Source organism: Hyperolius riggenbachi, chromosome 1 (assembly GCF_040937935.1).
Source record: "Hyperolius riggenbachi isolate aHypRig1 chromosome 1, aHypRig1.pri, whole genome shotgun sequence".
Classification (NCBI taxonomy): Eukaryota; Metazoa; Chordata; class Amphibia; order Anura; family Hyperoliidae; genus Hyperolius; species Hyperolius riggenbachi.
The window spans coordinates 359,278,215-359,303,353 of record NC_090646.1 but is presented as its reverse complement, the minus strand read 5'-3'; the positions used below and the strand labels follow the sequence as shown (position 1 = coordinate 359,303,353).

The following is a 25,139-nucleotide window of genomic DNA, read 5'->3' as shown; positions in this document are numbered from 1 at the left end:
CTAGAACATTTAAACCAGGCTTTTTGGTGTCTTATTAGCTCACCTTTTACCCATCCAATGAGTACCATAATAACCCATCCGTGGTGGTAATGGTGATGGGCATGGTGGATGCCAATGGCGATTTTGCGTACCCGGACTACCTCCTTCATGGCAACAAGGATCAGTTTCACAGGCAGGAAGCTAACACACTTGTAAAAGATGCTCAGTGGACAGTAAAACATCAAGTACCTGCAGCCACAAAAAAACAAAAAACAAACAACAAATTAAATAAATTAGGTAGGTGATGCGGAATAGTTACGATTGTGGCATACATATAAGCACTACTATTCATGGAAATTAAACGGACCATACTAATCCCCATGTGCACCAGTGTATTTAATTGTACATACTTCAGCTGAAGCAGAAAGAGAGAGGGAAGAAGAAAAATACATCTCTCTAAAGCTGGCCATTAACGGTCCAATTTCTATCGAAAAATCGTTCGAGCGATCAGAAATTCTGATCGGACGAAAAATCGTTCACTACACCATCAACGAACCAATCATTGCTTCCTATCTATCACGACCACCAAGAAAATCCAAATTTTCGTTCGACGAAAATTCATTCGGGCGACATTTTTTTCACTCGTTCATAATCGATTGTGTCCACCAATGGAGATTATTTACAACCAATCCGATCAGAATTTCTAATCGCTCGAACGATTTTTCACTAGAAATTGGACAGTTAGTGGCCAGCTTAATGATGGAAGCCACTAAAAGTCATGTTTTATAAGTACTGTATATACCTGTAATAAATCTACCTATTTTATGCCTTGTTTTAACAGTTGAGATAGGGGTTTTAGTTATACATGTGTGCTCCATTAAGCTGGCCACTAACGGTCCAATTTCTAGTGAAAAATCGTTCGAGCGATCAGAAATTTTGATCGGACGAAAAATCGTTCACTACACCATCAACTAACCAATCATTTCTTCCTATCTATCACGACCACCAAGAAAATCCAAATTTTCGTTCGACGAAAATTCATTCGGGCGACATTTTTTTCACTCGTTCATAATCGATTGTGTCCACCAATGGAGATTATTTACAACCAATCCGATCAGAATTTCTGATCGCTCGAACGATTTTTCGCTAGAAATTGGACAGTTAGTGGCCAGCTTAACACTATACAGGCGCCCATACTCTTCACAGTCAATATGAAGGCACTTGTTTAATAACTGACCTGAAAACAATGGGTAACTTGCCAAAAAAATGGGAATTGCCATCTTAGCACTTGTGCTCTAATGAATATTCCTTTCCAATAAACGTGGTGTTTTTCATCAGGAGAGGTAAGATGACCCTTTTTTGTTCTTGATTCTGAGTGATCAATAACAGAAATTGATATTGGGCACCTTCTACCCTGTCTTAAATCATAGTTATACCTTCTCAGGTGCTTACACTGATTCTAATGTTGCTCAAGGAGAGCGACCATGCAGTTCCTGAGAAATCCGGGAGAAACCAAGTGGGGATGGTTATTTCCCCACAGATTAATACGGTGGATGCAAGGGTTGCCCACCCACCTTTGTGAGTATAATTGCTCACACTTTATACATCTCCACAGGCTAACAGACGATACTGCGTCACTGGGCTCCTGGTCTCTTCTCACTTTTTCTCACTTTTTAGGTGACCCTTCTTGTATCACTGATGACACATTTTGGAGACATCATCATACTGATAATAGCCATTATTTATACAACAATAAATACTGTGGGGTGATTTCTTTAACAGGTGTGCATATTTCAAAGAGTATAGCCCAGTCCCTCTGTGATGCTGATATTGTCAGCATTCTAAAGTCTGGTGTACACATCCAATTTTGATTGGCCAAATTTACCACTTCCATATAGTATGCAAGCTTGCCTACACAATCTGTTCATACCATTCAAAATTTGTTGGCTGTCATGCTACATGAAGATGATAAAATTGGCCAATGGTTGACCAGTCAAAATTGAATGTGTGTACCAGGCTGACATTATTTTCACAAATACAAGAAAGAATCAACGTTAGTAAATTGTTTACACCAGGCAAACTTACCAGACAGCAGAAGCCAGAAGTATATTGGAGTTATTGCTGAAATAGTGAATTGGTGAATCGCCAAGCAAGACATCTGCAAGTATGTAGCTGCCAAAGCAGTAGAGCATTGCACATAGCCAGGAGGCTACAGGACTGCGTCGGGAAAGAGCCACAGCACCTTCACAAGCAAAAAGACAATGGAGTGATGACTATATTGTATTGTATTTTGTATTTCATGTATTGTCATGTTCACATACTTTCAATTACCTTTTCAATTTTAAAGACCAGTTTTGTCCACAATATAACATACTGAATACTGACATGACATGCTGATCTACATAAGTACTGGAAAGACTGACAATATGATGCTTAGGGCTCATTCACGCAATGTGAGTTGCAGTGAGTTTTAACGCACTGCACATAATGTGCATATTACAAAGGAGACTTTAACAGCTGGCTGGATAGTGTAATGGTTAAGGGCCAACACCTATTCAGTAGTAGACCTTGGGCAAGTCTCCCTAACACTGCTACTGCCTATAGAGCGCATCCTAGTGGTTGCAGCTCTGGCGCTTTAAGTCCGCCAGGAGAAAAGCGTGATATAAATGTTCTGTGTTTGTTTTAATTTTACCATTCACAATGATTTGCTGTGCAGTGCATTTCAACTCGCCCGGAGTTAAAACTCATGGAAATGTGTGGAAATGCATGGAAACTCACTAACCTATTCACTCCTATGCTGCTTATGGGGCTGGAGGAAGTCTTGGGTAAGTATAATTTAGCAATAGTGTACCGTCTCTGGTACACTTAAGGTATACTTTATTAGTATTTATCTTATAGTTTTTATTGATGGTACCAGAATTTCACCTCCATCCTTATTATCAACCTCAATTTGATTCTATTCTTCTTTTGTTTCCTTTGTTCCATCTCTCTTTTCTCTAGTCTACACCTTAAGTAAGGGATCCCTGCAATAATAAGTCACATTCACCCAATTGCACAAAAAATGCAGCATGCATAGCATTTAGGATTCCACAAGAATCGCATTGCACTAGTGGGAAAAGAGCACCACTATTTACAGATACCCTACTCGGCTTGATGACATTAGACAGCAGCTATGTGTAGTGTAATGCCTGAGTGGGGAGAAGAGAAGTCATGTGATTGCAACCAAGAGAAGAAGTCATGTGACTGGCAGTAAAATAATGATAGGCTGTGAAGAACTGCTGTTTGGCTGCTTGCTTTGAGTGAGGGGAAGAGGGAGCTTTTTAAGGACTGACAAGATATGCAGCTGGCAGCAGTCCAAAATGATTTCATAGATATATGGACAGAGCTGTCAGGTAATGTTACAAGCATCATAATATTACTGCACAATTCTGTACTTTTCTACAGAGCTAGGTATAAAATGTGGGTCTTTATGACTATAGATCTATTGAACTGGACACCCTGCACTGAGACCCTCAGATGCCATACCTACCAAATCAAACAATCTATATTTTATGCTGATGAAGGCCAAAAAAGCATGAAACAGCACTTGGATCAAATGCCTTGAGGGTTAAAACACTATGTTAGCCCACTATAGAGAACATTCATCAAATAAAGTCTTTCTTGAGTCTTATTATTATTAGGTTATTATTATTTTTTACTATTATTTAGTATTCATACAGCGCCGACATCTTTCATAGCGCTGTACACAGAATACAGTCTTGTCACCAACTGTTCATTACAGGGGCGCACAATCTAATCCCCACCATAGTTATATGTCCATTGTGATCTAGAGCCAATTTTTTTCTTTTAGTGCGAAGCCAATTAACTGATCTGTATGTGTTTGGGATGTGAGAGGAAACCAGAGTGCCCGGAGGAAACCCATGCATACGCATGAGTAACAGATTAATGTCCCTCTCACACCTATACTGTTACTATTCATCAATTATGAGGTCAGGACAGTATTTCACAAGTTTCTATTTCATTATTAATATTCGCTCTGGGGGTTAATGTGTTTGACATAGTCTTCTGTAGATAAGTATAAGCCTACTTTGATAGCTACTTGTGCAGTTTTGCTTTAGCAGCAAGTGTGGTAATGAATAACTCTCTTAGTCACGAGCTGTTAGTATGGGGGTCGTAATGGATAGACAGACAGCTGATACTTCAGTATAGCTCTAATTATAGGCAACAGGTCAGGAAAGGAGTAAAGGCTAAGGAACAGCTGCCATAGCTCATCAAAGGCAGTTGGGAAGTGAAACGAGCACTAGACCATCCACACCAGCAATATTGCAAGCCAGATTCATGTAACCTCAGTATGCAGTAACTGCCCTGCACAAGATAACATAGTGAAACAACAGTGTGGAAAAGTTGTAACTACAGCCTTCTCTGATTTCTTTTTTGTATTTAAGGTAGTCCCCAGTTAATGAACGAGATAGGGACTGTAGGTTCGTTCTTAACCTGAATCTGTTCTTAAGTCAGAACACTGTGCAATCTCTGTCCCCTGTACTTTCTCTGTGACCCCCATGCCTCCAGTGTCCCCCTCTGTGCCACATCTGTCCTCTGTACTGCTTATACAAGTTTAAAAGCCATTTTTTCTTTGAATTTTTAAAAATTGATTTTCTCAAAAACTACAAGTCCAATTTGAAAAAAATTTTTTAGTTGTTCCCATGGAAACACAGAATCCATTTGCGTTTGTATCAGCGGGTCGTTTGTAAGTCGGGCGTTCGTAAGTCGCGGGCTACCTGTATATATAAATTAATTTGTAACAAGACTATAACAGTAATGTTTGCAATATTCAAATGTTACTTGAAGCACGCAGATATATTTCTTCCCCTTTATTGTGAGCTTGAATGGGTAGGGTCCTCCCTCCTATTGTACCCCTGTATTACCCAAAGTCATATTTTATCATTATCTTTTCAAATATGGTAGCTGTGAAATCTTTGAGAGTGCTTTACAGAGAACATTGTCGTGTTGCTAACTGTCACTAAGAGTAGCTCACAATCTAGTCTCTGTGAAGCTGGCCGCTCTACAATCAGAACAAATACAAATTCCATCACGTTTGGTTAGTGCTACATTTATGCTGCTTTCGTTTTGCAGATAATAGCAATAACATCACCCAGCAAAAATCATCATTGTATCTTTTATAGTTTTTGAGATATGCAAGTTTTTATAAAGGTCAAACGTTCACTCTGCCTTTGCACTGTTGAAGGGGGGATTGAGTGAACTTTTGACCTTTATGAAAACTTAAAATAGCTCAAAAACGATAAAAAATAGAATGATTATTTTTGCAGCACAAATGAACACAAGCAGAGCACTACCCAATCATATCAGTTTTATATCTGTAGGCTGTTGTATGGGGTCTGGATGATGTTATTGTCTGGGAAATAGTGCTATTATCGTCAAAACTAAAGCAGCCCAAATCTTAATTTTTGCAGCACAAATGTGCAGAAACGTAACACTAATTGAACATGATGGAATTTTTATTTGTGCTGCATATAGGGGGACAGCTTTATGAAACTCACGATCAAAATCCTACCATAGTCATAGTCTAAAGCCAGTTCAATAGTAGACCCAATTCATTTATCAATATGTTTTGTGGATGTGGGAGAAAACATATGTAAACACAAGGAGAACATATAAACCTCATGAATATAATGGCTTAGATTTCAACCTGGGACACTGGCATTGCCATACTGCTGTATACATATAACTACAAGGTGTGCTAAGCAACAGTGTATTTATTATCTGTATTACCCTGACTGTTTATGTTAATAGGGCCATACATATAGCGATTTGGCTGTACGATCGACCATTTGAATCTATCATTTTATAGAATCGAGAGAGAATCAAGTGTGTTCCAGTATGGCCAATCGATGAAAAGTGGCTGATATCATATCGAATTGACCATCTTAGTCGATCAAGCAGGGTGCAAAATATCGGTCGATCACACAGGAATCAGCTACTGTTCACATGTCATTCAATCGGCTCTGAATCGATTTTTGCATTCAGAGCATGGAGGCACAACATCGATCAGATGGATTAGCGAAGGTGAATTGCATAGTATATCGCTTGTAGTGTGTGAGTTACTAGTTGATCGACTTTCGATCAACTAAACTGAAGTCAATGGCTTAATGAAGTCGATGGCTTTGTTGATTGAATCAGAATCGCTAGATGTATGGCTACCTTTAGTTTCCTGTAAAATATTTAATTGTGCAGTCTGAACTAGAAGTATAAAGTGAACCTGAGATGAGAGGGATATGGAGGCTGCCATAAATTATATAGATTTTCAAGACACCTCTTTTCACTTTGCCACTGCTTGAACAATTGATGCAAAACAAGGAACCAGAGTAAAGAAGTGGGCACCAGTGAATATGAGATAAGATTTATTGACTCCCATCTTCATCAAAAGGTGTAGTTGTGCAGGAACATTACATGAAGACAAATCACTGGCAAATATTTTGTGCTTATTAAGGTGGCCGTACATCTAGCTAATTGGCTGTATGATCGACCATTCGATTAAATACTTTTATCGAATCAAGAGAGAATCAAGTGTGTTTCAGTATGCCCTATCGATGAAAAGTGGCTGATATCATGTCAAATCGACCAGCTTAGTCGATCGAGTTGGATACAAGATATCGGTTGATCGCACAGGAATCAGCTACTGTTCACATATCAATCGATCGACTCTGAATCGATTTTTGCATTCCAAGCATCGAGACACAACATCGCTCAGATTGATTAGTGAAGGTGAATAGCATAGGATATCGCTTGCAATGTGTGGGCAACTAGTCGATTAACTTTCGATCAACTAAACTGAGGTTGATCACCCAATAAAGTTGATTACTTTGTCGATTGAAACAGAATCGCTTGATGTATGGTTCACTTTCGTGCATCTTCAGATCCTGTAATCAGGCATCAGGGGACAGAATGCTTGATGGAGATGTGAAACAAGACAATAAATGTTATTTCTTAGGCTTGAAACCCACTAGGAGCGCTTTTCTGAGCGCTTTGTGATTTGAAAATCTCTTGCTAATGTAATGCTATGGGTGTGATCCCACTTGAGCGATGTGATTTTATAAAAATCCCCCATAGCATTGCATTAGCAAGAGCTTTTCAAATCACTAGTGCTTAGAAAAGGCTGCTAGTGGGTTTAAACCTTTATATACTCACGGGTGTCCCCTTATTTATACTGCAAGTTTATAAATAAACTTTTTATTTGTATGGTGTCACAGAAGATACTGGAGCTTTATAAATCAACCATAATACTTGCTAGTATCTATTATATAAATTACCCTGTATACACTTATTATGTAGATGGGTAGAGGCCCACTTCAAAAGCATGTTTTGCACAAGAACAAAGGAGCAGACAGCAGGTTTAATTATGATGCAAGTATTGAAGGTATGTACAGAAGGATCCGCAACCAAACAGAGGTAGAATCGCTGTTTTTTTATTCAAAGATTCCACATGACAGATGCAATGAATTCACAAGGTTCAACTGACGCGTGTCGGGCTTACAGTCTGCCCTTAGTCAGATCCAAAATGGTCCTAAACAAATCAAAATGGTTGGAGGGAGCAAAAGAAAGGCCTCTGGACAGTAATTTAACCTGATCAGAGGAGAGGGCGCAACTAGAAAGATTGACAACATTACAAGTAGTAGATTCAGAAACTATCTGGTTGCTCGATTTTCCATGTTTGCGCCCTGCTCGTCTGACACGTTTCTTTTTGGTTTGCGTTTTTTGTGTTTGTTGTGTTTTCTCTGTGTTTTGTAATAGGATGGTTGGGGAATGGGAACCCCTGATGTTTGAAGTAAAGGAGGGTCCTGTGTCTGACTCTGGGGGATGTTGGGAAAAATGGTCGATTGCAAAGTTCTGCGATTTGACTCCGAGACCTCAGAGGTGTCTGACATGGAGCCTGAAGTATCTAAGGAACTGAAGCTTACATTTTTCTTAGGGGTGAACTTCTTCAAGATCGATTTAGGTGACCTATAAAAAGACTCCCACCTCCCCCATTCATAAACCACATTACGGCTATAATCGTTTGTATCCCTAAGAAATTTGACACGCTTGGTCTCCATGATGATAGTCTCAAGTTTATTAATATTGTTCTTCAATTTAGAATTTAAATCATCATAGAGACTTAAAGAGTCAAACCTCTTTAGATCCTGATTAGTTTTGTCTATCTGCAGCTTGAGATCTGTTAATTTTTGTTACTCATATGAGACTATCAGTCTCATAAGCTGCAGAGAGCAATCAGTAAGGATCTGATTCCACTCAATGACAAATTTGTCAGAGTAAATAGTAGTTGGGACCTTTTTGATTCTTAAACCTCTGGGTATAATACCCTTACTGATGTAATGTTTCAAGCTTGTAACGTCCCACCAGAGACGTACCTCTTTATCGATTAAACACTCCAATGTGGTATATAGAGAATGTAAAGTAAGCTCCGGTTGCAAACTAGTTGCACCGCAATCCCCCGAAAATACAGACATGAACTTATTTTTGCGATCAGAATTGTAATGTTCCCTTTAAGGCGAGGGCTTGCTGAGGTATAGGGAGGAGTTTTTTCTCCCCCCACCTACATAAAGCCCTCCTCTTGCAGGTTCACTTTTAACTATGACTAAGGGCAGACTGTAAGCCCGACACGCGTCAGTTGAACCTTGTGAATTCATTGCATCTGTCATGTGGAATCTTTGAATAAAAAACCAGCGATTCTACCTCTGTTTGGTTGCGGATCCTTCTGTACATACTTATGGATTGGCCTGGCTTCCCTGATCCTGCACCCAGTGGCTGAACTGGTAGGGGGTTTGAGCGTTTTTGCTTTCCTAGATTTATTGAAGGTATGCAGTGGGTTACAGGGAGGTACAGAAGTGTGCAAAACCAGACCCATGTAGCTTTTCAGTCTGCGGCTGAGTATAAGTTCTCCTTTTGTAGACTGTTTAACTTTAGGGTTGGTACTAAATCATAAAAGTAAACATATACATTTACTAAAGTAAATGTTGTTGAAACTAATGTACACATACAGAGAATTAGATGCAATTTATTACCACTCACCAGACCTTCCAAATTTATGAAATGGGAGATTGCTGTTACAATAATTAAGAAATAAACACACACACCTCCAGGTATAAGTGCCATTTCATACTTCCACAAAAAGTGCACTTTTTATTGGTAATGGAGAAAAGGGTCCAGAGTGAGTCTATACATCACCAAAGTGCCTCTTTAAGCATCCTAACTGGTGCACTCATTCAGTGAATGTTCAGCACATGACTTTATACTTTATTCCATGGTATGTTAAAATGAGTTTAGGAACTGTAAAGCTAGGGGAAAAAAAACTGGCAGCAAATCAGGCAGCAGGAGTCAGATAACCTGAAGGGCTTGGCATCTAATAGGGTGGAACCTCTCAGCCTTATCTGCTTGTCCATGCAATTACTGACACTGCCCATAATCACCAAGCACACTTTCAACAATGACAAGCTGTGACAATATGAAAAACAGTGTTACCGCCAAATGTACTCATTTACACTACACACATTATGTGAAAAGCAGGTTTAAATTAAGGTCATGCAGCATACTATAATGTACTGTCACATACAGGCACAATTACAAAAGTAGTTTAAAGCCCAATCCACACAATACGATTCTTTGTGCGATTCGATTACGATTTTATTTACGATCCAATTAAACCCGACATGTCCGATCGGGATTCGATTCGATTTGCCATTGCAAAACAATGGCAAATCGAATTGAAACAAATCTCAATCGGACATGTCGGATTTAATCGGATCGTAAATAGAATCGTAATCGAATCGCACAAAGAATCGTATCGTGTAGATGGGGCTTAAGACTTCCACTGAGAGAAGAAAATACTTCACAGTGCTAAAAGTACTAGTCAGCCCAACTGCAGTGAATACCCTGCACCAGCTCTACCATTTCTTTCACTACCTACCTGGTTATTAAATAGCATGCATACAGACACAAATATTTGTATCAAGCAGTAGATACTGAAAGAGAAAGTGCAACTATGCATCAAATGTAATAATTAAATTATGTTACCACTGGCCAGCTGTTCCAAAACAGTGCAAACTGCATGTCTCCCAGCTGCCTGCAGGTGCATAGGAGAATCTGAACAGCTCATAAGGAGTCATTTGATTTGGAGTAATGTGATGGTCTCCCCTGCATAAGCCATACATTTTGCATTTTATATATTTATCCATTATTCAACAACACTGACATTTTCTACAGTGCTATTTTGTTCGGCGCTCACTTGGGAGGGTTTAAGTGACAATGGGTGTAGGGTGGTGCATTGGAAAATATTGGTAAACAAAATAGCCAATATTTTGTAGGTAGCTGCAACTGATGCGTGGGCACCACAATATGTACTCACATGGGCCTACTTTGACATTGATTTTATGATCGTAAAGTGAGGTCCATTCCAAACGGTTTGAGGAAAACTTAAACTGCACTAAAAATATTTTTTGATTAACAAAAAAGTACACACTGCGGGGATAACATGCTATTTAAAATCCAAGGCTAGGCAACCTAACTTCTAGAAATTGTAAAGATGAACTTCAGGCACGTATAATAAAAAAAAACAACAATGTAATTAAATAGGGTGCTCTATGGGCCTTGATGTCTCAAGCATGGGGGGATGGACAGGGACATATTTAGCACAGAGACATCAGCTCCGTGGTACTGATCAGTTGCAGTGTATTTGCTACAGACATTTTTGGCCTCTGGGTCTTTTTAGTGTTTTGTTAAAATTGGAAAGATAGAACAGTAACAAAAGTAAAATGATCACTGGAAATCTTTAATAATGTTATGCTGAGAGAGCCACTAATATATTAGCTACAAATGGTGTAGAGCAGTGTTTCTCAACATCTTATTGGTATGTACCCCTTTTAAAACCCTGAACTCACCAAGTACCCCCTAGCATAATAAACATTATCACAAGTACCCCTTGACAAATATATAGTTAATCATAATACATGATAATTGGTTTGAAACTATTTCCAAGCATTTACTATTGCTTTTAATTAACTAAAATACTAATTTGGTGTTGTTTAAATAAGATTAATCATTTTTCTAAAACTCTAAATTTGTTATTCTTGGTTAAGTATATCAAACCCGAGTACCCCCTGGAACCATCAGAAGTACCCCCTGGGGTACGCGTACCACACGTTGAGAACCTCTGGTGTAGAGTAGTCAGGAGCCTAGATATTAGTGAGCATAGAGGAACTCACAGGTCAAGCATACAATATGAAGTGACAGTCAACAAGCAGGGACTGAGTGATTCTACATATATTACATATACCCATCGACTGTATTGGTATGCCAAAATGGCAGATCTATATTCAGAATGGATGTTTTATTTATTCATCGGCTGCTATTTACATTGGTTTTCTGTTTTAGTGTTCAAATGACAAACTGGCAATCCAAACTGAGACAATGGCTGCTGGAATAACATACTAATAGCTACTTTTTTTTGGTAACAGTTAACTTCCTAAGCTCCTCCCATTCCAAATTTCAAGCCTTCCTACTGGTAATGGAACTTTATTTAATTTAAAATTCTTCCTGTGGAGGCGCCCCATGTCCCTCAACCTCCCCAACACCTTAATCTAGTTATTTGGCTTGCAGTCAGTCAGTGCCATGTATCCCCTTTTCTTATTTCTCTCTGCTTCAAAGACAATAGGGGAATGAAAGCTGAGTGAGTTGTGCGCCCCCTCCTACACTGTGCCCTGAGACTGGAGTCTCTCTCGCCCCTGCCTCGGCCTAGCGGGGCGCATTTCTTGTAATCGCGCTCTCAGCACCAGGAGCGCTCTGCACTTGCGCAGTTTAATTAACTCTGAACTGCGCAAGTGGGTCATAATCTTACGGAGGGGAGAGCAGAGGCGGAGGGGAGAGTGTAACCTAGGGGCTGGAAGAAGCCCCAGATGAGTGAAACATTTTCTTAATTGCCAGAAGTAATAAAAACAGCATATCTTGAAAAAATATGTATAACAAGAGGTTTCTGTCACTGAGAACTGCTTATCAAATAGTCTTTAGTTCTGCAAATACTAGTTGCTGAAAAATAAAAGCGAAAGCAAAACACTGTGAGCACTTTTATTGGTCAGTGAAGCCACTCACCAAAATATATTGAGACTGGTAAGCTGTCAGGTGAGCTGGCAGGTGCAGGTACAAGCTCAACTTTTGCAAGAAACATAAAAATGTATTCAATACCCTAACTCAGCTGGACTACTGATCATTTTTACGTGCAGATTGTGTTGAAGGTAACCTTTTACTACAGACTTTTTCATCATATGCTGGACTAGCCTACTTTGTAGATGACTGTACTTTAAAGCACAACTGTACTGTTATAACACAATACACACTATGTACAGCATTTAAAAAACATAGCCACAGCACACTGCAAGAGGTCTGAAATGATGCTGTATGATCCTATTGGGGGTCCTTTCATATTTAGGCTTGGTTCACACATAATCTGAAAAACTGGGACTTTTTCTGTTTTACGGATTGGCAAATGGACATGTTGATGGATCCTGTGTTATTAGGATCCACTCACACATGTCAATTTGCAGCAGATCGAGTGGAATGCAAAGTCCCGACTTGCACAATTGTTCTTGACAAGTGCATGCCTTTCCCATAGAAGCCTGCGGATGAAATGCATCTGCTCCAGACTCCAAATGGACCACCAGAGGGAATACTACACTGTCTGCTCTAGCTGGCTGTTGGAGAAACGGTTTAAGTGCTGACCAAGCCTCAAGTGTTGGCAGGAGTTTGCAATACTGAATGTTCTCCAGGCATCACTAGCAGTCTATGTTTACAGGATTTCCTCTTCAGAACATAGGATATTCACAGACAGACTTTATGCTGCTGGCATGGAATGAGAACTGACAATTGTACCAGCTGGAAGAACTTTTTTAGGATTTACAACCTGTTTTGTAGCTTTGGCAAGAAAACGTTACACGTCTGAACAATATTGAACTTTGCAGAAGTTTTCTCTGCGCCAATCAGTTCTCCTTTATATAACGTGTCCATGGTGTGCTTGAATTTCATAACCATTGCATTGGTGCTCTTCCAAATGTAGTCCCCACTCAGAGAACTGGGAGGGAGTATTAAGGTCCATACACACTTACCAACTATCTGTCCAACTATCTGCCAAACTTGTCTGTTAAGCCCCATTTACATGCTCAATAGCGGTCTTTTATGCAGCATAATTGTCAAACAGCTTTTGTTTTGAAACAAGTTGAAACAACCCAAAAAGTATTTTGCTATTGTTCAAACAGCTGGTAAGACTGATAAGAAGTCAATCCAACAGTTGGATTGACTTCTTATCAGTCTTATCAACTGTTAATGAACAATAGCAAAATACTTTTTTTAGTTGTTTCAACTTGTTTCACAACAAAAGTTGTATGGGGCTTAACAGACAAGTTTGGTAGTTAGTTGGACAGATAGTTGGTAGGTGTGTATCAACCTTTACGGATGCAACATAACTGTTGACAATGTGTTGCTCTATTATTTTAATTTAGTGCAGATTACTATGAAGCAATCGCTTCACTTAGATCTTCCAGTCATTTGGTTACTAGCCCTCTTCAGCCTTAAAGTGAACCTTAAGTCAGAAAAAAAAATGAGTTTTACTCACCTGGGGCTTCTACCAGCCCCCTGCAGCAGTCCTGTGCCCTAGCCACCACTCACTAATCCTCTGGTCCCCCGCTGCCAGCTAGTTTCGTTTTTGCAGACAGGCCCGTCAGGACTGGCCACGCGTATCTTTTCCTGCATTCCCGACTGCAATTAGCGCTATTGCGGACCGTAACGCGTACAAAAATACGCATTGCCGCATTACAAACGCATAGATAAATAGCGCTAGGGCTGGTAGAAGCCCCAGGTGAGTAAAACTCATTTTTTTTCTGGCTTAGGTGTCCCTGCATCGGGTTAAGTCCAGCAGGTGTGGAACATGAGGACCATGTCTTGATGGCCATGCATATATGGACTTCCCCTATATAAATATTTACAGTATGGTCATCATGCAGCAAATATGCTTCTATATAACTTCACAGATAGATGCCAGCTCACTGTTGTCTTCTACAGACAAGCTAATATGCTGGTGAAAGCTGATTCTATTTTGTTTAATCTTCAGCACCTGTGTCTAGAATTTGCAGCCTCAGCATTCATCAGCATGTCAGCCATGCCTGTATATTTGGAGGCCCAGCTTCACATTCTTCTGCCAAGGCTACTATCTGTGTCCCTTTATAATAGATCTTCAGAGTCCAAGGGGGTCATTGCATAAGGAAACACGAGAATCAAGTGGTAACTCAATATGTTCATTTATGCCATCAGCCTGATGAAGCAACTTACAGTATTAGCTCTCATGAAGAATAGTAACCCACTACAGCTCAACGAACAATACCTCACTGGGGCATATAGCATACTTATAAACAGCTGTAATAGCTACCAGCTTAATAAGAAATGTTTATTTTATCTATTTTAACTATTTAGTCAGTATTTTGCTAAGAATGGTAAGGACCACTTTAAGGGGTAAACGTCTATTCCTCATATTCATGTATCAGTTAAACCAACGGGTCCAATGAAATATAAATGATAAATGAAATATAAATATTTACAGTTGACCAGAGTGAACACAAATGGAACTTTGTGCATTCTGATATATACTGTACATCAATCTGCATACTCACATTTGATGAACCATAGCGAAGTTCATTCACAAAGGTATATAGAGGCTAATAGCATCCATGCAACTGGCTGTACATCTGTAGTCTAGGTGGTCAGTGGTGGCAACATCATTTAAATTGTATCCACTGATCAAGTTTGGCTTCCTACACAATCTGACACGGTAACTTAAATATATTCCTACTTATCCTTTTCAGGTAGGTGGCAAAGTGGCATTGTGGATAGAATTATTGCCTTGCAGTGCTGGTATTTTGAAATCTGGGCCAGGACCCTATTTGCGCAGAGTGTGTATGTTTTCCCAGTGTTTGCACACTTTTCCTCCAGGCCATTCAGAATCCTCCCACCCTCCCAAAAACATTAAGAAGATTAATTGGTTTACCCCATAAATTGGCCTAATGCTAGATACACACGATACACTTTTGCGTTCGATAGATGCATTCGATAGATAATTTCCGTCATGTCCGATATTACTTTCGATAAGAAAAGATAAGAGAATCAAGCGGGAAATCGAGCGGAAAACCAAATCAAAAATTGTGTGTACCTAGCATTAGACCATAATAGGAACATTATAATATGACTATCATATGGATTAGACTGTGAGCTCTTCTGGGGATAGTTGGCAATGTGACTAGAGACTTTGTAAAGCGCTGCAGAAGATGGCAATACTATATAAATGCACAATAAGAATAACTGTAATCTCACAAGGGCATATTTATCTTTCATACTGCCTCTTGTCATTGCTGTAAGTTTTCTTTTTCACTGTATTTCACTGTATTGGTTATTGTCACCTTTATTTCGTACACCAACCCTGTGTTTTGCACTCTTATTTGTATCTTATATTATTCAGCACCAAGGCCCATATGCAATTAACTTAATTAATTAAAAAGTTTTCTTCAAGGTGATATTTTCGTACCTTGCCATAAAATGCTTTTTCACTAACTTTTGGGTACTTCTTTAATTGTAAAAGGCTGAAAAGTTTTTTTTATAGAGGAGATGAAAATTATCTCATAGGAGAAAACTCAGCTGAAAAAGTGAGACAATGCTTTTACATAATTCAATCATTCTAAGAATAATAATCCTTCAGGACGGAGAGCACAAATGCCTGATGATGGGATGTATCGACAAAGCACTGCTAACTCATCATCCAAGAAAAAATCATTTAAGTACACCTGCCATAAAAAAAAGTATAGCAGCCGCCAGCCATCATTGATTTCCTTCTCTGGCTGTTATCCCGATCATGAACAAAAGATGCTTTCTAAATCACTCACCCAGAATGAGGGTATTTCAGGTGAGTAAAGCTCTGTACATATGCTAGAGAATCCTCAGCAGAGATGATTGCTATGTACCATGTCGGCTGACAATCTAGAGTGTGTAAGGCTGCTCCATGATGCCATTTAAAGAATTAGTTGTTAAAAGATGAACAACGAAAGATCGCAACAGTCAGGGCCGGATTTACCATAAGGCACTGTAGGCACGTGCCTACAGGTGCCTAATGATGGAAAGGCTGGTCACTCCCCTCTGAGAATGCCTCCCTCCCTCCTTCCATATGCAGAGTCCTGATGAGAGTGTAAATGAGAGATTACTCACCCTGCTCTCAGCATTCCACTGACAAGATCTCCCTTCAGGGCACCACTAGCTACCTAATACTGAGGTTCCTCTAGCTACCTAATACTTGGGGGCACCTCTAGCTACATAATATTGAGGGAACTTCTGGCTACCTAATACTAAGGGGCATCTATGATGGGCAGAGGAAGTAGGGGTGAGGTGACAGTTGGGACAGCCAGCACACTTGTGTGGGGGTTTGTAGGTTTGTGGAAGGTGAAGGCTAAGGTGCTAGGACATCTGTGCCTATAGGCTACTGTGAGGTAAATCCAGGCCTGGTATCAGTAACAGAAAGTGTAATTTGCATGCCTGAATTCTAAACCTGTAAGCTATGTTTACACTAAGTGCATCACATTATGGTATAACGTAATGTTTAACTGCATAGCAACACATTGAAATGATTCCACAATTGGCACATTTACATTGTTGCATAGGCTCCATGGTGTGTTACACTTCATCATAGTAACACCCACCAAGCTGTACGCTACTAGACACCGTGTATATTTTGCCTGCTTTTGAAATGACTGGCGACAAGGTGTCATCAGCTGCAACCTGCGTGAAGCCATGAGCCGTCAGTTTTGCATTACGTTATTTATTTATTTATATAGCGCTGACACATATACAGAATATATATTTTCTTATCACTAACTGTCCCTCAGAGGGGCTCACGATCTAGTCCCTACCATAGTCATATGTCTATGCATGTATCGCGTAGAGCAATTATCATAGTCATAGTCTAGGGCCAATTTAGGGAGAAGCCAAGTAACTTATTTGTATGTTTTTGGGATGTGGGAGGATACGGGAGTGCCCAGAGAAAAGCCACACAGACACGGGGAGAACATACAAACTCCTTGCAGATGTTGACCTAGCTGGGATTCAAACCGGGGACCCAGCGCTGCAAGGCGAGAGCGCTAACCACTATGCCACCGTGCTGCAGTTATGAGGTGTTCTATGTGAAACAATGCTTTCCTATGGAGCTGCAAAGGCATGCGTTTTCATAAAAATAGATCTAGTAATGTATTTATTCTCTCTTGTTAAAAAGGCAGATTATTGAAGAGAACCTCATTTCAGCTTAAATGCATACCTAAGTAGAGGGCTATCCACACCATTAGTCTATAGATAAAATAGGTAGTCTACACTGCTCTGCTTATGTAATATACATCTCTGCCAGGCAGGAGATGTTTTGTCCAACCTAGTCCTCCCTTCCCACCAGCCATGTACATTTTATTCACATCTACCTAGGTGGGTAATCCAAAATGCTTAGGATATGGGAACAGGTTTAGAAGGCATTGGTTTAGAGTCTAGACCAGCCTCTAGCGGTCCTGCTGCATTTTGCCACTTCTATGGGACAAAATAGTACCGTTTTCCCCTTTTTCGGGGACCAAAATAGTCCCACTCTTCCTCTGATGTGACAGACGGATTGATTAAATTTATGGTACATCACCTTGCTCTCTTATTGGACACTTTTTAGTGGCCTTCTTGTTTGAAGAGAGTATGGAAGTACAGAGGATGCGAGGGAGCGATTGACTGTGGAGTGAGCGGATCAGCGAGACAGTGTTAGTGAGTATGTTGTTCTTTTTTTTTTACTCCCCACTGACCACCAATCAGGGGCGTAGCAATAGGGGTTGCAACCGCATCGGGGCCTTTGGGACAGAGGGGCCCCAAAGAGCTCTCCCTCAACTACAGTATTAGCTCTCTATTTATCTTGTGCTGGTAATAATCACTTCTATAGATACTTTGAATAGTGGTAATCATTAACAAACTGTTCCCCACCCCCTTCTTGCACCTCTGACACTGTAGTTGCCATTGGCAGGTTTTGGTGCGCCATAAGAATTGTTATGTACAGAGTGCTTGGGGGGCCCATTGTAAAACTTGCATCGGGGCCCACAACTCCTTAGCTACGCCACTGCCACCAATGTTTTTTTCTGTGCATGGCCAACGATGGACAAGTATGGGGGGGGGGGGGAGACCCACTGATCCCAATTATGTATGTGGGGGAGAAGGGGCCCACTACTCACAATGATGTGTTTGGGGAGGAGGAGAACACTGAACCCAGTATGGGAATGCATATGGAGGTGATGGCTGCATTTTATATGCTGAGTGATTGCACTGCATATGGGGGCTTTTCAAACCCTCAATCGAAGTGGCAAAGGTTTTGGCATCATTTTCCTGCAGGGGTTCCCTGAGATCTGAAAAAAATAAGGGTTCTTCAGCCAAATGGTATATTAAGAAACATATGGCTCACTAGTGGCCAAGCCAGCATTACTTTAACTCTACTGTTATGATAATTTATTGAGTAGTGTTATTATTATTATTATTTAGTATTTATATAGCGCCGACATATTACGCAGCGCTGTACAGTGTATATATATATATCTTGTCACTAACTGTCCCTCAAAGGAGCTCACAATCTAATCCCTACCATTGGCATATGTCTATATTATGTAGTGTAAGTACTGTAGTCTAGGGCCAATTTTTTTTTTAGGGGGAGCCAATTAACTTATCCGTATGTTTTTGGAATGTGGGAGGAAACCGGAGTGCCCGGAGGAATCCCACGCAGACACGGAGAGAACATACAAACTGTTTGCAGATAGTGCCCTGGCTGGGATCCGAACCAGGGACCCAGTGCTGCAAGGCGAGAGAGCTAACCACTACGCCACCGTGCTGCCCCAAAGCCTTTAGTGTTAAAGTACAACTGAAGGGAGTGGTATATGGAGGCTGACAATTTTATTTCCCTTTAAACAATACCAGTTGCCTGGTAGCCCTGGTGATCTATTTGGCTGCAGAAGTGTCTGAATCACACCAGAAACAAGCATGCAGCACATCTGGTCAGATCTGACATCTGATTTGCATATGCTTGTTTAGGGTGTATGGCTAAAACTATCTGAGGCAGAGGACCAGCAGTATAGCCAGGCAACTGGTATTGCTTAAAAAGAAATAAAAATGGCAGCCTCCATATCCCTCTCAGTTCAGTTGACCTTTAAGTTTGTTGCCTTTATTGCACTGTGAGTTTTGTAGATTTGTGATTCTCATGTTTTAGTGCCCTGTTGTTAACGTGGATGTCCAAGAAAAAGTAGTTATATTTACATCCTTCAACAACCCAGCACCTGACTTTCTACTAGTAAGGGCATAACTACAAATCATGCCCCCTCCCACTCCCCTCCCCCAAAATGTGATGTGTACTCCCATCCTGAACATTCACACCCCATCCCCCTGTGGTGACCTCCACAGCATGTAGGCTCATTGGCAAGCTGCCATGTAACAAGGGTGGCCACCAGGACACCCCATAACAATGTGGCCAACCTGATCCCTTCCCATAGCAGTGCAGTTACCATAACTCCCTCCACCCATAAAAAGTGTTATGCCAAGCCACAATAACACTTGCTATGCGGCCCTTATAATGGACGTTAGGGCCTCTCCCTCTCTGCATCTTCATTACCATAGTTACATATCTGACTAAGAACTATTAAAATTCACATGATTATCATTTCCGCCAGAATATTTCTGGCACAGGGGATGGGAGAGCTGCATTCATGTTCAACGGCATAACACTTCAGCGGTAACTAGTACAAAGTGGAATGTCCCAAATTGCCTAGCAGCAAACCTTAAAGCCTAGTACACACTAGCAATTTTGATGGATCAATCATTGGTCAATTTTACCACCTCCATGTAGTATGACCATTTACCTATATAATCTGCATAGAATTGAAAATCTGTTTGGCCCTCATACTACATGGAGGTGGTAAAATTGACCAATGATTGATCCATCAAAATTGCTAGTGTGTACTAGGCTTAAGTTTAAAACAAAAATTGAGGCAGCCACTTGGGTAGCAGCCAACAGCATAAGGCAGTGGTTCTCAAACCTTTTTGGGTGAGGGCTCCCTTGATGGCTTTGACTTCTTTTCAAGGCACCCCTCTGCAAATATATTTACCGAAATGCTGTTATGCCCCTTATTCAGCAGCACCCCCAAATGGATGGGGATGAATGCCGAGGCACCCCTGGCAGGCGCTCAAGGCGCACCAGGGTGCCATGACACCCAGTTTGAGAACCCCTGGCATAAGGTGAAAGCTATTTCCGTCACTTACAACAATTACCTCCTTGTGTGCAGCAGGCCCCGCCCAGTATGACACTTATCCATTTACAAACACTATGTGCAGGGGTGTATGTGTGTGTGTGTGTGTGTGGGGGGGGGGGGGGGTGAAGTAGTGTTTCTGGAACATAAGAAAACTAGAGGCCATATTTGGAGGGGGGATAGACACTATATTAGGACAATGTCAGTATTTGCTAATCTCAGTGTCCACCGCATTTTGCAGAGTGCTGAAAAGTTATTTTATACAGAAGCTGAAAAATGATCTCCTAGGAGAAAACTTAGGAGAACAAGTGAGTTTAGTAAGGGCCCCTGTGTTTGAAGTAATCCTGTGGGGATAGTTAAGTCAAAAATGTACATACTTACCGGTACCTCAGGAGAGGGAAGCCTTTGATTTTCCAGAGGCTTAATCTGTCTTCCTCCATCCCAGCGCTGGGAAGCCCATCCGCATGCATGCACAGTAGCACGGAGCCACTGCTCAGGCTTGGCTGAAAAAGCCAAACTTGTTTGGATCCGTACTATTGTGCAGGAGTGAGCAGCTTGCGCAGTGCTGCTGAGCTCCAATGACAAGCCCTTGTCAAGGGGCTATCAGCGGTTGCAACGCTAGAATGGCAAGGAGGAGGGCAACTGGGGAAAGCTCCTGAGGTAAGTACCCAAATTGGGCACTTTTTTCTTTTTAGGTTCCCTTTTAAAAAACAAAGCAAAAAAGAACTGTGGATCAAACAATTGTCTACATAAGCTATTGTTACTTTTTGTTTTTCTTCAAACTGTTCTTCAAGTAAACTTTCACCAAGATAGACATATGTTAGGTACAAAATATACAATTTTCTGACAGATTTACTGTCATATCGATTATTTTCAACAGGCCCGATCTGATTTCCAATCGGAAAAACGATCTGAAATCAGATTGGACCTGTTGGAAATAATCGATCTAACAGTAAATTAAGAAAATTGTATCGTGTGTACCTAGCATAAAGCTAAGTTCACAATGGGGCATTGCAATGTAATGTAACAGACATTTGATTTTACGGCACAAAATCATACTGCAAATGTAGTCTATGAGATCTTCAGAGTGCCTCCGGTGCGATCCAATGGACTCTGGTATAATTAACGCACAACACCCACATTAACAGTGGCAGCGAAGCATACTTTTCATTCACTGCATGCTTCTCTGTATGCGACTCAACGCTCAGGTGCGATGCAACTTTTCCCTTCTGTCGCATTCCTTTTTGACCACAACACAGCTCCCACTGTGAACCTAGCCTAATGCTGGTTGCACACATGGGGCTTGATTCATTAAACCGTGATAACTCAAATATCACACCTTATCAACGATATCACACCTTATCAAAGATATCACACCTTATCAAAGTTAACACGCCTTATCAGAGTAGCATAACGAGAGCTACGAACCCCAGGGGCTCAGGGCAGGACAAGTGCCATTGCCAATTAGCAGGCATAAGTTTGTAGCGCTCGCTATGCTACTCTGATAAGGCACGTTAACTCTTATTAGATGTGATATCTTTGATAAAGTGTGAGATTTGAGTTATCACGATTTAGTGAATCAAGCTCATGGTGCGGTAATTTGCATGCAGAAAAGCCTACTGCAGTGCATCACACCACTGCATGCAGATTTGTCCCTGTGGCAGATAGCACCAACAGGGAAATCTGAATGCACCCATTCCCCGAATATGTATGCAAGTGATGACAGACGTCACTTGTGTCTGTCCCCTCTGTCACATGCACACTTCCAGACAGGAAGTGCGTCATGCAACTTCGTTGATATGCGCATGCATGCTGCACCACTACCACAACAATCCATAAAGATTGTTGCAGAGCCCTTGACTGAAATGGAATCATGCGCTGAACAGGACTGCTCGGCAACGCACTGCAGTCTCTGCATCGATCTAAGTACATTGCGTCGAACCGTGGGTACTTTAACCTGTCTCATTGATATCAATGGCCACTGAGTCTGGGGAGCAGGGCCGGATTTGTACTCTTTGCCGCCCAAGGCCACTGTCTCCAGCTGCCCCCCTTCAGTATAGGTAGCGAGATGACCCCTCCCCTCTTCCCTCTAGTATAGGTAGCCTGATGACACCCCCCCCCCCCCCCCTTCCAGTATTGGTAGCCAGATGACTCCCTTATTTCCTCCCTTTCCTTCTCCCCCCTTTCAATATAGGTAGCCTGCTTGCCTCCACACCACAGCAGCCATCAATGTCAATGACATCACCGCTCTTCAGCATAGCACCCACCGCACTTGCCTGATCTCCCTGCTTGCAAATGCTGCACCAGTTTAGCCTGCTGCCCACCCGCTAGTGATAGGTCGTTCGTGAACGAGCCGGCTCTAAGAGCCGGCTCTTTGCTGCGAACGACAAGAGCCGGTTCTCAGTTTTGAAAGAGCCGATGCCTCAGCCGCCCCACACAGCTCTGATTTGCTGTGTAATAAAGGGCGCTGAGGCATGCTGGGAGATGTAGTCCTCCTCTTGCAGCTTGTAGGAGTGTATGGGGCGGAACAGAGCAGTAGCAGGAGGGATTGCCCCAGTCAGAGAAGCAGTCCTGGAGTTGTCATGGAGACAGGGGCGGGGCTTTTACTCCGATTCTGAGTGGTGTCTAGTGATATTTAATGAAGAGCCGATTCAGAGCCGTAAGAGCCGGCTCTAACCTCTTGACGACCAGCTAACGCCGATTGGCGTAAACTGGTCGTCTGCGGGTTTCCATGGAAACGGCCGCTCGATCCAGTGGCCTTTTCATGTCCGTTCACGGAGGGTGTCTCCGTGAACAGCCAAAGAGCCGCCGATCGCGGCTCGCCGGCAAAATGTAAACACGCGGGGAAGAAATCCCCGCTGTTTACATCATACGGCGCTGCTGCGCAGCAGCGCCGTAAGGCAGATCGGCGATCCCCGTCCTCTGATTGGCCGGGGATCGCCGGCATATGATAGGCTGAAGCCTATCCTACAATGCGCAGGACGGATATCCGTCCTGCGCAGCTCATACAGGGAGAGGGAGGGACTGAGAGGATGGGAGCGCCGAAAACGCTGCGGAGGGGGGCTTTGAAGAGCCCCCCCGCAAAGCGCAGCAAACCGGCGGCGATCAGACCCCCCCAGCAGGACATCCCCCTAGTGGGGAAAAAAGGGGGTAAGTCTGATCGCCCTGACTCTATCCTGATCTGTGCTGCGGGCTGGAGAGCCCACGCAGCACAGATCAGGCAATAATCCCCTGGTCGTCAAGTGGTTAATGGGAGCCGATTCAGAAGAGCCGATTCTCCGAGAAGAGCCGGAATTCCCATCACTACCACCTGCCCTTGCTCCTGTGGTGCCCTAGGCCATGGCCTAGGTGGCCTTGGCCTAAATCCGGCCCTGCTGGGGAGGGGCGAGGAAGAGTACCACAACGCGCTAGTTTGCAACTAGCCTTAAAGAACTCATCGGACATTAAATGCATTCCCAATTCCAACCGTGCTCAGTTACTGTCTTTTCACAAAGCCACTTCCTTCACTTTCTTCCATAATACATCCAGATCTATCAATAGACTGTTCTTTTGATTTCCTAATTTCCTGCCTTATGCAGCCAAAAACCGAAATTCATTGACTGCCTAGCTGGAACGTCTCCTATAACCTTAAAAGGTACATAGTTGAGAACTATCCAGCAGAAAACCATAAGCTAAACTGCAGCCCATCTCATGATGTACTTACTGGCTGAATATATGTGCCTGTTATTAAATCTGACATGAAACAGCAGCGAGGGCACCAATGGAGATACATTTATAAAACATGTAGTAGTTGCAACCAAAGCAAATGTACAATTGTAATTGTCAAATCAGACACCCACCTGGCTCATACTTGAGGTACAGGATGGAGATGATATAGTAGGCAACATCAAATATAGGATATGTGGGCAGCTTGGAGAAAGCTACGGCCAGATCGTCCAGGCTGAGCGAGGATAGCGCTTCCATGGCTGCTCAGCGTCCCAGGCTGTCCTTGCTGAGGAGGTGACAGCAGACTGCACAGCACAGGGATCTGGCTGCTATGATGACAGGCACAGCGTGCTGGCTTCCCTGTACACGCCCACCTCCACTACAGAGAAGCACCGGGCTCAGCGCTATATTTAGCTGACTGACTGGAGCTACACTACTCCTGTACTGGACGCTGCAACTAAAATGTGTCCAGCTACAACAATGTGCTGCTGGACTTCCTCCTCCTTTCTGAAGAATAATTCTCTTAGCAACTTCCTGAGACTGGCCTTGGTAACAAAATTATTGCTGCATATTATTATATGGATGCTGGCCATAACTAAACAATCTTGATTGTAGTCTTACCACATGTATATACTAACCAGCAAGCTCATGGTGACCCAGAACTCACTGGAGTGTGTAAGGGACCACATGTATATGAGAGACTTGCATATAATAATTTGTTGATCTAAAGCCCCTGTCTCTTGTAATCCTATGTAGCAATTCATGCAAACTGCATATTTGCATGTTGTAAAGCTTGAAGTTTATTTGCATCTACACTTACATGCCAAAGCTATCGAAATTCAGACAAGGCTGAATGAAACTGCTCACTTTTCTCTGGTAGTAAGTGTCTGAATTCATGGCTTCTTGTTTACCTGTTTATAGGAACACACTTTATCATTGTTTATTATGTATTTATAGGGAGCTGTCATCTGCCTAGGGCGTTTCGCAAGCTCCTTTCTACACTGTCCGTGTTCCGCTGTACCGCCATCGGGAATGTAAAGCGATGGCGACGAGAATCTC

The 25,139-nt window shown here is 41.9% G+C and overlaps 1 protein-coding gene across 1 annotated transcript in view; it reads right to left on the bottom strand.

Annotated features, from left to right (window-relative positions):
- The window catches only part of TMEM38A (transmembrane protein 38A), a 32,387-nt gene extending 7,953 nt beyond the window's left edge, over window positions 1-24,434 (bottom strand). Inside the window, exons 1-3 of the mRNA XM_068234211.1 lie at window positions 24,215-24,434; window positions 2,065-2,221; window positions 44-228 (exon numbers count right to left, since the gene is read on the bottom strand). Coding sequence (XP_068090312.1) covers window positions 44-228; window positions 2,065-2,221; window positions 24,215-24,338 — 466 coding nt within the window. The 5' untranslated portion in view covers window positions 24,339-24,434. The remainder of the gene's footprint in view (window positions 1-43; window positions 229-2,064; window positions 2,222-24,214) is intronic.
- Window positions 24,435-25,139: the final 705 nt, after the last annotated feature.